The following is a 15,379-nucleotide window of genomic DNA, read 5'->3' as shown; positions in this document are numbered from 1 at the left end:
AGGAGTTTCCTGGCATTTAATGTCCACCTTGGTTTTGCCTTGAAGCCTCAGGTCCCTCTTTCAACCAGTAATTTAAATGCCAGGAAATGCCCTCTCTGTTGGTCATTATTTATTTAAGTACATAAGCTTATCTGGCAATATGAAATCTGCCAGTGAGGTAAACAGCTCATTCCTAACAAACTGGGTGTCATGTTCTGTTCAGCCAAATCCCTTTTCTTGGACCATGCATTTTCTATGGTATATTTCCATCCGTATTATTCCAAAGCTGTAGGAGTTTCAACTTCAAGAATTATGTGCGAATAAAAATAAGAACTGCAAACAGAATGTTTACATATTCACTCAACAGTATTTTTTTAAGTAAACAAAGGAAGCTAGCAGTTTATTCACTGTACACACACATTGTGGATTTTATGTGGGTGTATTTGAATAAGCACTTGCTTTTTTAATTTTAGCTACTATATTTTTTGGGGGGATATTCATCATATGAACAACAGATTGTAGAAAGTTATTAGATGAAACGGTATGAATCCCAATAGAAAATAGTTGCTAAAAATACACATTCAAATCTAAACATTAAAAACATATTGCTTTCTCTTCAGGAGGCAAAAATATGTCTCAACAATAGCTGACATAATATGTAAAAGATGAAGAAAGATGAGGCAGTCTTTAATCCACACACACATGCTGCTTCATCAACATATAGTTTTAGTAGGATTCCCATATGATGTATTTGGCTCCTCAATGAGGTGTGCATTTTCCAGGGATAATCCAAGTATGTAAATAGTATATACCCAGATGCTAAGAGAGCATTCACATAAACGCATGGTGGGAGCTTTAGAAATGTGCATAATAATAATACAGTTTCTTGTGGTTTTGGAAGAGACTTATGGGAGATACACTGAACCTTTCACAAGCTGCCAACACAAATTCATCCAGGTTGATATTCCTGTTTGATTGCTACAGTTTGTTTTGTGACTTTTCCATTAGCAGATGTGTAGCTGTACATTCAAGCCAACATTTTCAAACCTGAGTGCCTAAAGTTAGGCTGATAAATCCATAGGTCGGCACCTGACTAGAAATGGCTTGACTTTCAGAGGTGCTGAGCAACTGCTGTGCTGACTTCTGTGGGATTAGAGGCTAAGTAGCACCTCTACAAATCAGACCAGTTCTAATTAAGTGCCTAAATATATATATTTATAAGCACTTTGAAGACAACAGGGCTGCTCACATAATTGTAGTTAAGTATGAGCATAAGTGGTTGCAGGCCAGGGACTTTACATTACCATCTGGGAATCTGATTCTCGACTGTTTTGCATTCTGTGTAGTTATTTACACAAATGAGTATGTAACACTACCATTCTGCTCTGGTAACATTTTACACCCATGTTGAACAGGTGCAAAAGACTCCACAGGGAGCAGGTAGGGATGAATGGGGACCTAAGTGCTTCTTATGAAAGTACCACCAATGAGAACAGGCCAGGAGAATCTTATTCCAAAGCCTAGCTCAGCCTTGTGCTTATTATCTATCCCATATGAATTCAATTGGACTACTCACACAAGTGCTTAGCTTCAAGCATTGTGAGTGCTTGCAGGATCATAGTCCTCCTTAACTTACTGCTACTCTTTTTTTAATATTTGGCTGACTCTAAATTAGCTTAAGAACTCATTGCAATTAATGAGACTGTATACTAGCTAAAGCAGAGATTTCTGTTGAATGATAGATTCCTATTACATCCATCCTGCCAAGAAATGGGAAGACAAGTGTTGTAATCCTTTAGAAAACTTCCTGGGTAAAAATGTACTCTGTGGTAGAGAGCTTTCAACACCACCACCCAAGGAAATATACTGGGGGAAAAAATATCTACAAGAAGAGACATGGTAGGAGAGAAAGAGGGACTCTCCTGGTCTGCTGTAATGATGAAGTGAAAATGTGAGTTTTGTTTAGAGAGCAAAACAAAAAACTGACAACAGTACTGTGTCTTACAACAATAGGGCCTTTGCCTCCATTCATAGGGACAACTAGCAGGTGTGAATTATTGCACCGATGATAAACTGTTCTATTTGTTTCTGTATCTTAATATGCATTTCCCTTGCTGATGGAAACAATACTACAGGGCTGGTGGATTTCCCTATTACAAGTTTCTCCTCTGAAATACTATAAGGTCGTGGCTCTCAGAGGCTCCTGCCAGATCCTTGTTAAAATTCCATTACCAGACTGCAGGCAGGGCAGCCAGGGGATTTCCCTGCCTCCCATGGGAATTCACCACCTCTCTCTGCAAGCTGCTAAATGTTCCTTACAAGAGATGGTTCCCCCCGGACTCATAAAAACACTTAACAGGAAATATTTGGTCTTTGCTTTGCACCGAGCATCAGCTAATTTAAAATAATTTCCTGGGCTATGATTCCCAGCATGGTTTTAAGCTCCTTGCTTTTTCTCCCACCCAGCCCCACAGGTTGAACACTGATCTAGGGGATTCTTTGCAAGCTAAGGATTATGTGTTTATTTTAAACAGGAGCCCTTAGTTAGACTATTGATAGCAATATTACCCGATTTTCCGTTTGAAATTCCAGTTGCAGTTCCTCATTTCAAATACTACTACAGGACTGGTGCATTTCCTCACTTGGAATCCCCTTACTTGCCACCTGAAATCCTACTGGATCGGGAGGGTGGTTAATCCTAATTACAGTTTCTGGCTAGGAATGCTGTGGGAACCAGTTGGAATCCCAGATTTTTTCAGCTGAAAGGCAATAGGATGAATAGCTCAGCTGTAGGAGAGAGAGAGGGGAAGCCTCCAGAGCAGAAGTGGAGGAGAGTGACAGTTGGCTGGGACGTGGGTGAGATGAAAACCTCAGACCACCAGGGAAAGCAGCGGTGTCTCTTTAAGGCGTGCAAGGTGGGGCTAGTCCCTCCCCAGCTAGCCGCCGGCTCAGCAAATTTATAAATTTAGTAACAATGTGTTTTAGGCGCTTGGATCCTGAAATTAACACCGCAGCAGCAGCAGCTCCGGGCGGATCGGTGTCTGTTACTCTCCGCCTTCTAGCAGCCCGGACACGAGGAGGGGAGGAGCAGGGGGGAGCGTTTCAACACATTATCCTGCCCTTCTGAGCCAGGACAAGCACCCCCCGCCCCCCCATGCACCATTCACACAAGCCTGCCTATGCCCCATGGACAGGCTGCCTTGCCACCAAGGGAGAGACACTTGGAGCTTGAGCGGCGCCACCAGAAGCGGAGTGTAAGCAGGCGCCGCAGCGGTCGCCTCTGGACGGACTAAGGCAGGAGGTCCGAGGTGAGGGGGGGTTTGCTGGCAGATTTCCAGCTCCCCGCCCCGGGGAGAGGATGTCAGCGCCAGGGGGGCAGCACAGCTGGGCTACTAAGACCCCCATCCTCTCAGCCACCTTGTGGCTCCTGTGCTCCGCGACGCAGGTAAGAGAAGTTGCTTCCCATTTCCTCTGCTGGCCTCCCGCGTGCCGGGCTGCGCGCTGCCGCCCCCGTGAGGCCGGGCACGGTTATCTCCAGCCGCCCCATGGCCGCGGGGCAGCAGCGGCGCCCGGCGGTTCCGCGCCTCGCCCCGGAGGGCGGCCCCGGGATCGCGCCGCCTGCCGCAGGTTCCCCGCGCCGGCGGCGGGCGGGCGGGCACGGGGTGACTCCTGCTGCCCGGAGCCGGGTCCGGCGCGCAGCGCCCCCGCGCACCGCTTGCGCTTGGCGCAGGCCGGGGCGGCTCTCGCAGGCGGGCGGCATTCGGCGCTGAGCGGCGGCGGCGGCGGCTGCTCCTGCCCACCCGGCTCTTCCCCGGCGTGTGCCCAGAGCGGCTGCCATCCCGGCAGGTTGGGGGGCTTGGCAGGAGCGCTCGCAGCTGGCGCCTCTTGGCTGCTGCAGCGGGAGCAGCTGGGATGGGGCGGAGGGAGGAGCCGGGTGGGGGGTCCCCACTCTCCTCACACATGGCCCCAGCGGCGACTCCTTACTTTCGGGGGCACCGCGTGGGGCGGGAGCCCCGCACATCTCCTGGGGACAGGGTCACCACTCTGCATGCAGCAGGCCTGTAGTAGTGGGGGGCCAGGTAGATCCGGGTCAGGCTGTGCCCCTCAGCTTTGAATAAGAACAGGGAGGCCTACACCATCCGGGGCAGGTGCCCTCCTCCCGAGGCAGAACAGCAGGAGCAGCACCCCTTTCACACCCTGCGTCCCGCCCCTGCACCAAGTGGCCCATCCTCTTCAAATGTACCGTGCAGCGCACGAGCTCCTCCCTCACCTGGGGGGCAGACACACTTCCTGGCTGCTGCTAGAACACCTGTAGCAGCCGGTAAGTGGGGCACCTACAGAGACATTTTTAGAAGTGCCACTGTTAGGGGGACCAGACAGCAAATGTGAAAAATCAGGACAGAGGGTGGGGGGTAATAGGAGCCTACATAAGAAAAAGCCCCCAAAATCGGGACTGTCCCTATAAAATCGGGACATCTGGTCACCCTAGGCACTGTTGGTCTGGAAACTTGCACACTGGTGGGTGTGATGTCATCAGGTTTCTGCTCATCCTGTAAAAGAGGGGAGCTGTTGTTGTGGGGAGGCAGGCAGAAAGGCCTCTGGGTTAACAGCAGTGGAGCAGATTGCTCTGGTCAGGCAGGGAGTGGATAGTTTTGGGGAAACTAATAGCAGCAGTAAAGATGAGCGTGTAGCTAATTAGTTTTGTGTTTGTATATGTAACATTTTGCTGATATGTTGTGTGTCTTCTTTAAGAAAACCAAGAAACCCTATCAAAACAAACTCTAGACTGTAAACACAGGTCTCCCAATGGGGAGAGCAAATGAGCCACCTGTTGCCAATAGTAGTAAGGATGATTGATGCACTACTGAAGGGTGGTGGATACTGCTTGGATGAAGGTGATACAAGAACCCATATAATACCTTAAATTCTAGTTATGGTGCCACAATGGGTTCCCCAGTCCTCAAAAGGGCCTCCATCAAAATACAGAGAAGAAATAATAGTCAGTTCTTACAAACTTGTGTCCAAAACTGACCACTACGCTCTGCAGGCTTATCCCCTCCCTTCCTGATATATAGCCAGATGCACTAACACTAACATCAGTGATGGCTGATTTTGTGCATCCCTGTATTACAGTCATACTTTCCCAGCAAAAGTCTTTGAAACTCAAACTGAGGTTAGTTTTATAACTCTCAGGAAGGGAGGATGGGAGGGTCTTTATAATAAAAGTTGTGTACTATTAAGCTTTGCTGAATGTCAGGAGTGCAGGTTTTTATCCTCTTGTGGGGAGGAAATGTTTCCAAGAAATAGAATAACTTTGGTAGTATCCTGTCTGTGTTTTCAAATGAGTATTTCATTTTCTGAGAGCAATGTGCTGAAGTGGGCTGTGTCAATGGGTTTCTCATGAGTATAATTTACACCCACTTGCATGCTCTGCAAAGTAATTTACTTTGCTTAGTCATGGATTCACTGTTGCTGAGCTTTTACTTCAGGGAGTGCAGTCAGGGGGAAATAAGACAGGGGATCCCCATTCAGTGCTTTTGGGACAAACAGTTAATGAAATCACTTTCAGTTGTTTGTGTGTATCTTTGATCATTATGTTTTTAAGGTATAGGTTAATTTCCCAGGCTTGAGAAATAACACTGAGAGGTCTGTGAAGAAAACAGTGTAACAAGCAAAATAACTGAAGTTTCGATATTAGAAGTATGTTTGTCTCTGGACTGGCTCATAAGTGCATCACCAAAGTACACTTGGGCAATATACTACTATTATAGTATTGGTGTACTTACAGAGCTTGTATGTTAGCCTGCTTAGGTAAATGTTTTCAAATTGCACCATGAAATGGAAACTGATGCTGGAAGAGACTTGTTTTGAGAGATAAAGTAAGCCCTGCACCTTATTTTACAGGTTATTAAAGCCACATTAGGCTGGATTCCCTGGTGTAACTCCTGCCTACCCTTTCCTTATCTACCTTTTCAGCCCTGCCCCTAGACCAATCAGATCTGCCTCTTGGCACTGGGTTCTGTGACTGCTTATCCTGTCTCTGCACACCTGCTCTCACTGTTTATCTGGGTCTCCACTTTCCTCTGCTTCCAAAGCAACTTTTCTTTGAGGGGGGGGAGAGCTCAAAGTAACTCCTTGATTTTTGTATAAGGATTTTTTTTCCAAATTATTCCAATCATGTCTCAGAGTTCGTGGAGTAGCTCTATAGGGCACAGAGGGGCTGGGTTAGAGCTGCAACAGAAATGCAGTGAAGTTTTCTTTGGCTCTTATGTTGAATATTTAACTCTAAATTGAAATTAATTTAGATTCTCAATGTAACAATTGAAGTAGTGGAATTTGGCATTGCCTCTTCACTGTATGGCTGCCTTCAATTTTGCATTTATTTAGTTGGGTTTGGTCCTGCTTTGAGCAGGGGGTTGGACTAGATGACCTCCTGAGGTCCCTTCCAACTCTGAGATTCTATGATTTAGATGGTTTAGATTGGTGAACAACTTCTCTTGGGGCTGCCCAGCACATTGTTGCTGTTTCTTTGTAAAGCGCTAGCAAGAGTTCCCAGGTGAGGATCAGGGCCCCATTGTGCTAGGCACAGAACACACACACAATTTAAATAATAAAAATAATAAAATGATTAATATAAATTATTAATAAAATAATTAAAAGATGGCCCCTGCCTTGAAGAGTTTAGTTTCTTGGAATGGCATAAAAATGTACATATTAATATTTGGGTTTTTCTGCATTAAATGCTATCTTGACCATGAACTAAGGGTTTAAATGGCATTAAAATATCTTATGGTAAAAGATAACACTCGAAGCCCTCTGTTTCCCCACATTGATTTGAAAATAAAATTGAACTGTTTATTGTGTTTAATAAGATTCCCTGAGGAATTATGAAGGCTGGAAGTGTCAGGTAACAGAAAATAAGGCAGATTTCTGACTCTTGAACTTTTGGGAGCAAGAAGCTAGACTGACTCTTTAACTTCATCAGAATATTACGCTGATGGTGCTGGATTCAAGATCTGGATTCAATTCCTGGCTCTGCAACATAAGAATGATCATACTGGGTCAGACCAAAGGTTCATCTAGCCCAGTATCCTGTCTTCTGACAGTGGCCAATGCCAGGTGCCCCAGAGGGAATGAACAGACAGGTTATCATCAAGTGATGCGTGCTCTGTCACCCAATCCCAGCTTCTGGCAAACGGAGGCTTAGGGACACCATTCCTCCCCATCCTGGCTAATAGCCATTGATGGACCTATCTTCCATGAATCTCTCTAGCTCCCTTTTGAACCCGGTTATAGTGTTGGCCTTCACAACGCCCTCTGGCAAGGAGTCCCAGAGGTTGACAGTGGGTTGCGTGAAAAAAACTTTTTTGCGTTTGTTTTAAACCTGCTACCTCTTAATTTCATTTGGAGGCTCCTTGTTCTTGTATTATGAGGAGGAGTAAATAACACTTCCTTATTCACTTTCTCCACACCACTCATGATTTTATAGACCTCTATCATATCCCCCCTTAGTCGCCTCTTTTCCAAGCTGAAAAGTCCCAGTCTTATTAATCTCTCCTCATACAGAAGCCATTCTATACCCATAGTCATTTTTGTTGGCTTCCTATGTGATTTTGAGCAAGCTGCTTAATCTCTATGCCCCACATTATACTTTGTTTCCCCTCTCTGTGTTGTGCATTTAAATCGTAAGCTCTTTGCAAGGACTGCATCTCGTTTTGTACTAGATGCTGAATGTGCACAATATACTGATCCTTATTGGGGCCTCTAGGCACTATTATAAAATATTAATAAGTGGCATAGGAAGCTATCTTGGGAGTGAAGGACATCCTTTTACTATACATGTTTGTAGTACAATAACATTACCCATTGAAAGCTGCAGAAGGTTACATCTAGCTTTGCCTTCTCTTCCATGCTATATTTACTTCATGCTAGTCTACTCCAAGGACATGTTGTTTTGTATTTCACTACACAGAAAAATGACCTAATTAAAAACTAAGTTCAATTTTAAATAGGGTAATTCACTGTCAATAGAGATACTTTTGCAATCCATATGTTTTGAAGACTACTTTCACGTTACTATTAGGGTGTTAGTTGGGTTGAAAGATCAAACTACTTCAGCCTTAAAACATATAGGATGTTGTAAAGACAATTTTTATCTCCAAAAATGACTTGGAGACAGAATCCTATGAGAATAGCAAACTTAAATTATCTAGTCAACCAGCACTTTGATATCAAAACATCCCTCTTGATTTTTTTAATCTTTATTACAAGCAACATAGCCTCAGACATCATTAGTATCTATCAACCTAATCTAATGTACGTGTATTGTGTGAATTATGAAAGTCCCTTGCATTCTGGATCAAGGTTCTGTTACGCAAGGTGGTGTATAAACACACAAAAAGATGCTAGCTGCTCTGAAAAGCTTACAATCTAATTAGACGTTTGTCATCTTTAATAGATAACCTCTCTTTTTGAGCTTTACTGTATCCTAGATTTGGATCTTGATATACTATGCGATGAAGGTGTGAGCCACGTAGGAGAATATTTTCTTTACAGCAACATCCATTAATGTATGCGGTGCTAGTAGCACTACCTGTTGTTAAGGTTGCCTGATGGTTTCCACTATGAGACTGTTTTCTGTTGCTTATAATTTGCTAAACTTAAACTGAGATGAAAATTTCCATAAGGAGTGTCTGCCTCAGGCTGATTATCTGAAAGTTTCAGCCAAAACAATAGAGCTATTTCAGAGAATGAGGTTAAGAAGAAATAAATGGTCTTGTCACTTAAAAAAAATTCTGGTGACTCTCTTCTTTGAGAATCTCTAATACTCCCATGCTTTGGAGCAAGGCCTTGAAATTTGGCAGGGATGTGCCTTTGCCATTTCTGTGAAAATCCACCCAAATTTGATCAAAGTATAAGGCTTGGTCTAAACTACAGAGTTAGGCAGACATAAAGCAGCTTACATCCAATTTATTATGCCAGTAGGTTACAATGCTAGTTCCGCTGAAGTAAGTGGCCCGCTACACCGACATTGTAATTCCGCCTCCATGAGAGGGGTAGCACTTAGGTCAGTGTAGTTAGGGTGATGCAGTGTCAGTGCAGTTGGCAGCCAACAGCCAATTTAACTAATGCAGCATCTACAAGTGGAGCTGGAGTCCTCCCCTCACTGCCCCGGTGATGACAGCCTGAGCAGTCAACCAGATGTGGGCTCACAGCTGGGCCCCCACCCGGCCACGGTGCTGAAAGTGTGAGCAGTCAGCTGGGCACAGGGCTCTCTCAGCTGACAGCTTGAGCTGTCAGCCCTGGGGTGGGTTTGGGCGCTTGGGCTGTCAGTGCTGGGGTGGGGGGAGAGGACGCTCAGCTGTGAGCCCCATCCCTGGCTGACATGCCTGAGGCTGTCAGCCCCAGGGCTGCTGGGCTCCAGCTGTCAGTGTCCCACAGTGCCCCACTTCAGTCAATGGAAGCCCTCCTGGTGAGGATGTGCACCACCGACAGAAGGAGCACGTGTGGACATCAACCACCTCTTTAATTGTTGTGGCGGCTGTACATCAACTTAAGTCGACTTAATTTTGTTGTGTAGACAAGCTCTCCCTACAGCAGGTTTCATCACCTTATAGCTACTGTGTGTGGCAGAACTTCACATAAATCTCCCCTGGGCCCCTCCAAGTAAGTGTGCTCCAGCCCAGGCCTACAGAGGAAAAGTTGGCCTTTCCTTGTTGCTGCTTTTGAGTGCTTTGGGACAGGGTAGAACTGAGAGCAGGGAGCCTGCCTCTTCTGTTCTAACAGTGACCTCGCTGCTGGTGCCCATGCAGCATGGAAGAGAAAGCTGCCTGGCCTGAATGCAGAGGAAGCAAGAGCGAAGCTTTGGAGCCTGGGGGAGGAAAAGGAGTAGATTGGGACAAGGAGCCTGGTGAGACTGGGATTGGAGGGAGGGAGGAGAGACTGGCAGGGCAAGGAGACTGGGATGGGGAGGACAGGGACTGAGAACTAGCTTAGAGAGGGAAGGGAAGGTTTTGATGGAATGAGAAGCTGGGGGAGGGGAAGGAGCCTGGAAGTGGCTGGATAAAGGCTGGGGACCAGTTGGGGTGAAGGGAAACCGATTGTACAATGAGCAAGGGTGCAGGGGGAAACCTGGGACTAGCTGGGTGTGGTTCCCCATTCCCAGCCAATGGACGCTGCGGGGGGCGGTGCCTGCAGGCAAGGACAGGGTGCAGAGCCCTCCCCTCCCCCAGGGCCACAAGGATGTGGTGCCAGCCGCTTCCGGGAGCGGCACGGGGCCAGGGTAGGCAGGGAGCCTGCCTTAGCCCCACAGCACCACTGTGGTGGCAATCCCGCGGGCCGGATCCAAAGCCCTGACAGGACGGATCCAGCCTGCGGGCCGTAGTTTGCCTATCCCTGCTCTACGATGATGTTTTTAAATAGTTCCCATGCAGCTTGCAGGCATTTCACTCTTGTGACTGTTCCTTTTCATTTTTGTTTAACTAGCTTCCTTCCTTAAAAAAAAAAATAGTTCCCCTTTTTGAAGTTAAATGCTGCTGTGGTGGGGTTTTTTTTGGTATTTTCCCTGCTACAAGGATTTTAAATTTAATTACATTATGGTTGCTATTATGGAGGAGTTCAACCATATTTGTTCTTGGACTAGATCCTGTGCTCCTCTTAGGACTAAATCAAGAATTGCTTTTCCCCTCGTGGGTTCCAGGGCGAGCTGCTCCAAGAAACAATCATCAATGGTGTCAAGAAATTTATCTCTGCATCCTGTCCTGAGGTGACATGTACCCATCAATAAGGGAATAGTTGAAATCCCTCATTATTGTTGAGGGTTGTTTTTTTTTCTAGCCTCTAATCTCTGAGCATTTCACTGTCACTGTCACTGTCACTATCACGGACTTATTAAAGCACGGAATTTCTATTCATAGAGATTCTATGATACAGTTTGATTCATTTAAGATTTGATGATGTTTTCTGACCTCTGAAGAGGTCATCTCTTTCTCTGATTGCCTCCAAGAACCAGTTCTTCTGCTATGATGCCTCACTCAAGGACAGGAGAGGAGAAGGACTGCGTGCAATAGGTCAGACTTCTAGCTATTGGCCCGTGAGTCTGTTCCCAGGACTTAGGCTTCCCTGTATCTGCTGCAATGCCATTCTACCTTATTCCCTTTTGAGGGTAATAGGCACCACCTTTTTGGGGGGGGGAGAGGAGGAGGAGGAGGCGGGAAGGAGAAATACTTTGCCTTGGATTTGATCTGTGCCAGTTAGCCAGCTTTGGTGCCCAGCTGTCTCACCAAATAAGCTGATGGTTATTTCAGTAGTTTCATTCTTTATGCAGGCTAGGAGTTATAGCTGAGAGAAGGACTCAGATTTTTTTCTAAGCCATTTATTAGCTCCTAGTGCTTGGTTCTGAATATGTGCTACTGTTCTACGCCATGGAATTTCATTCTTATTGCCTTGCTAAATTTACTTACAGACTCAGGTTTGCCATATATTAACAGGGGTTAAGGCTGCTCTCCTTGACTGTATCACCAACAGTGTTGTCTTCTATATTGTACAGCACCTAGCACAGTGTGCCCCCAATTCTTATGAGGCTTTTAGACTCTAAACAGAGGCTATTGAGATGTTTAGATAAGCAGTCCCTTGCTGGACCATCTGTGGCATTGTTCTCGGTGTCTTGATGTGGTTTTTTTTCTTCATTTGTTAAGTATCTGCAAGTCAATACTATCTTGCAAACTCCACCCTTTTAATGCACTTCCACCCTCTAGGGGTGGCTCAAGACTCCTTCCTGGTATTTGCTACTTGCAGTGGCTTCTCCCATGGGTTGGATCCTGGTTTCTTTTTCAGATATCAGGTGCCTCCACCCAGGTGACTCCTCACTGTCCCCAAAACACAGGTGGTGCTGTCCCTTGGGAAAATGAATAATCCTACTCCCAGAGAAGGGTTAGAAATCCAATACACAAGAAACAATAAAAGTACATCAGCACCAACCACACCGGAAGAATGACACACCCAAAAATAACAGTATAAAAAAGGGAGACTTTATTAGGACCAGGAAAATAGGATCTGGGGAAGGAAAGGGATAGGGTTAGCTAACAAGTACTAAACACTACCAAATCAACCACTTCCCAACACACTCAAATATTCCAAACCCCAGCTCCTCCCTGGCACCTTCCCAGACAGATGGTGCACATGGGTTGGAGTCCTGAGATCAGTGCTGCAGAGCTGTGAATAATGGCCAACTTAAACAACAAGGGTTCCCTTACTTGTTCCTGCCCCTGGGCGGGCCAGGGTCCTCACCCGCCTCCTACCAGGGAGCCTGGTAGGGAGTGCTATGGAGGCCTCAGTTGGCTCTTGCAAGTCAGTGACAAGTTGGAGTTCTGCTGCTTTCTGCAGGGTGCCCACATCTGAAAGATGTCTGTCTTGTATCCTATCTATAACAGATTTTTATGTAAGCTGAATAATAAAATTAAAAAAAACCTGCCACTCTGGCCTTTAAATGGATTACAGTCTCAAATTACACTGGTATTAGTCCTCCATTGGTGCAGGTGCTGAGGAAATTGGCCAAATCGACAAGATCCAATAAGGGAATAAAGGCAGGGTAGAAATTGGACAATACTGAAAATGACAGAATATAGATACTCTTCTCCAAACCTGAGTGCAGACAGTAGGTGTGTAAATTAAAGATCGAATTTTTATGGTCAGCATGCACATCTGATTCATGGACCGTGCATGATTTATACAGAATAAGGATCACAGTTTTGTACAGTGGAGAAAGTGTGCAAAAACTAAATTCAGACACTTTTTGTACACATCATAACCTGGTCTTCAGTCTCTAGTTTTTTTCAGGCTAGTGAATTGTGGCTGTTGCAAGGATATGATCATGTTTGTCTAATTTCCTTTGCGTAGGAGCTGATGGTATGTGTGTACTGGATTTGGTTCTGCACTAGTATCTCCAGGATTCCTATTTCAGGACGTCAGTGCCATAGAGCAAAGGGTATAGTGTGTGGTGTTGCTCTTCTGTGTTTCCATCAGTAGCTGGGTTAACAATATTGTCACCCAGATAGAGCACTCTGAAGCCGCACATATCTTATCTCTCTCAGTGTTAACAGGAGCATTGATTGTGAAGACCACACTCTTCAGGAGTCAAAAGTGACTGCATCAATTTTGGTAACTTAAGTTTGGTTAGTCTTATTGCCCAGGGTAAACTTGTGGCCTCTTCCCAGGCTCCCACTCATGGCAGCCATGGCGGTGGCCCCTTGCCTCAGTTTCCTTCTTGGGTCCCCAGTAACTCTATTCAAGTTTGTCTTCTAGTCCATATACACAGTTTATTAACAAAACATAGTGCAAATAATCCATAGCCGTCCCAACGTATACTCCATATTACCCCAGTGCACCTAATCCTTGTGCTCACCATGCCCCAGTGTCTTCTGTCACAACTAGGTTCCTTAGTCAGTCTCTTCCATCACTTTGCCAGGAAACCCCTTCCAGCCCTTCCTTCTGAGGTACAACCCTGCTCTTCCCACTGGGAACTCCCAAAGCCTCTCTGCTGGGAGCACCCCTCACTTCCCCTGGTCCAGTCACTGTTCCTCAGGGTCCAGCTCTCCAGCACGGAGTCATCAGTGGGGTCTCTACTGCTCCTCCTTCCTTCTGCTCTCTCTGGCCTAGAGCCATCCAGCAACACCTGCTTTCTGCTCTCCTGCCTTCAACCTTCTCCCGTGAATCACTGTCTGTCTCGGGAAGCTCTCCTCTCCTGCCCTTCTCCTGATTGACTCAGTCTGCTGTGACTCCTAGCTAATCTTGTATAGCCCCCTGCATTCTGCTCCACCCTCTTAATTGATCCAACTGGGGGCATCTAGTCTGGAACAGGAGAGCTGAGCCCAGTTCTATGTAATGGGCCAGCTGCCCTGTTCCGCCCAATTTCTTGTCCACCCAAATCCTCCTCCATGAATATAAACAGATTCTTTTTATTAAACTGCTGTTCTACTCTGGAAAAAAGTCGTCTTTTTTTTTGTTTTTTTTTTAATGGCCACTCTCTGCATGCCCTGTGAAGTCTAATGCAGCTGCACAGGTATAACTGAAGGATATTTATTACTATTGCTGTAGCTCTGGCAGGTAGAAATTTTATCTTTCTATTTTTTAAACTGAATCAACTTAATATGGAGACATAATAAATGTGGAATGCCATTTTTCACGACTTTCCATAGTAGGGCCATGATTTAAGGCTGCAGCTCCTCAGCAAAATAGCATAAAATGTACATTGTTCATGCAGCTTTGCCTTATATGATCAAAAAAGGAAATCAAACATGCAGGTAATTTAAATATTCACTTACTATCTTACACTTTTGATATAGTTTCTTTTGTCATGTTTCTTGAAGCACTTTGCACCTCTGGGGTGATACATGACATGTCTTTAATAGCACGTAGCAATGATACAACATTAGTTCACAACAGCTGGTGAAGAATACATTATCTAAGTGAAATTTGACCCCTATCCAAAAATCATTCTTTAAAGTCTGCCCAGACTTGTGTGTTTATGTATTTTGTATGCCTTTTAAGAGGGATATTGTGCAGTCAATATAATTGTCCTACATGTATACTCGGGGAGATGTTCTGAAGGGGATGGAGATGGGGAAGAGACAGAATAGAATAGTTAGGAAATGTACCAGGAAGGTCTGCTTTGTGGATCTTAAATTGCTTAGAAAAATAGCTTCATATTTGGATTTGACACACAGTCACAGATCTGGTTGGGTTCCCCCTGCTGACAGCTCACCAGATTGCTGAGGGGACTCACTTGCAGGATCCCATGAGTTTGAAGCTTCTGGAGTCTGAACAGAGCCCAGGCACTGTAGAGTTAACTGGAAGCAACTTAAGAAGTGTTCCTGTCTTTAACACTCAGATGCCCGATGCCCAACTCCTAATGGGGCCAAACCCCAAATAAATCCGTTTTACCCTGTATAAAGCTTATACAGGGTAAACTCATAAATTATTTGCCTTCTATAACACTGTTACACAGAGATGCACAGCTGTTTGTCCCCCCACCCCGGGTATTAATACCTTTCCACTGCTCTCCACTTCCCTCCTGCTCCTTTCAGACAGGAGAAGAAAGTGTCTTTTCCCATGCTCTAGCAGACCTATCATTCCAAGGTACTTTACCTTGAATAGATGGCTGTTGAGTTCTAATGACCACCAGGGTTTCTGATCTGGCAGAGAAGTGACACAGCCCTGCCCACTCATGGTGGATACATGTACAGAGCTGCATTCATGACACAGCAGTTTTCATAGTAGTAATTTCATAGGATTGGCCAGGATTCATAATTCGTACAGACTGATCCCCCAAATCATTACACTCATGATGAGATTCTCTAAAACTAGAAAGTTTAGTGTCATTTGGAATTAAGATAACAAAGGT

The 15,379-nt window shown here is 45.4% G+C and overlaps 1 protein-coding gene across 6 annotated transcripts in view; it reads left to right on the top strand.

Moving 5' to 3' along the window:
- Positions 1 to 2,984: 2,984 nt before the first annotated feature.
- The window catches only part of ADAMTSL1 (ADAMTS like 1), a 654,406-nt gene continuing 642,011 nt past the window's right edge, over positions 2,985 to 15,379 (top strand). For all 6 annotated transcript variants that reach the window (XM_045021716.1, XM_045021715.1, XM_045021714.1 and 3 more), the window contains exon 1: positions 2,985 to 3,424. In XM_045021716.1, the coding sequence (XP_044877651.1) occupies positions 3,338 to 3,424 (87 nt within the window). In that variant the 5' untranslated portion in view covers positions 2,985 to 3,337. The remainder of the gene's footprint in view (positions 3,425 to 15,379) is intronic.

This window comes from Mauremys mutica, chromosome 6 (genome assembly GCF_020497125.1).
Source record: "Mauremys mutica isolate MM-2020 ecotype Southern chromosome 6, ASM2049712v1, whole genome shotgun sequence".
In the NCBI taxonomy this organism is placed as follows: domain Eukaryota; kingdom Metazoa; phylum Chordata; order Testudines; family Geoemydidae; genus Mauremys; species Mauremys mutica.
This window is presented reverse-complemented; position numbering and strand designations above follow the sequence as displayed.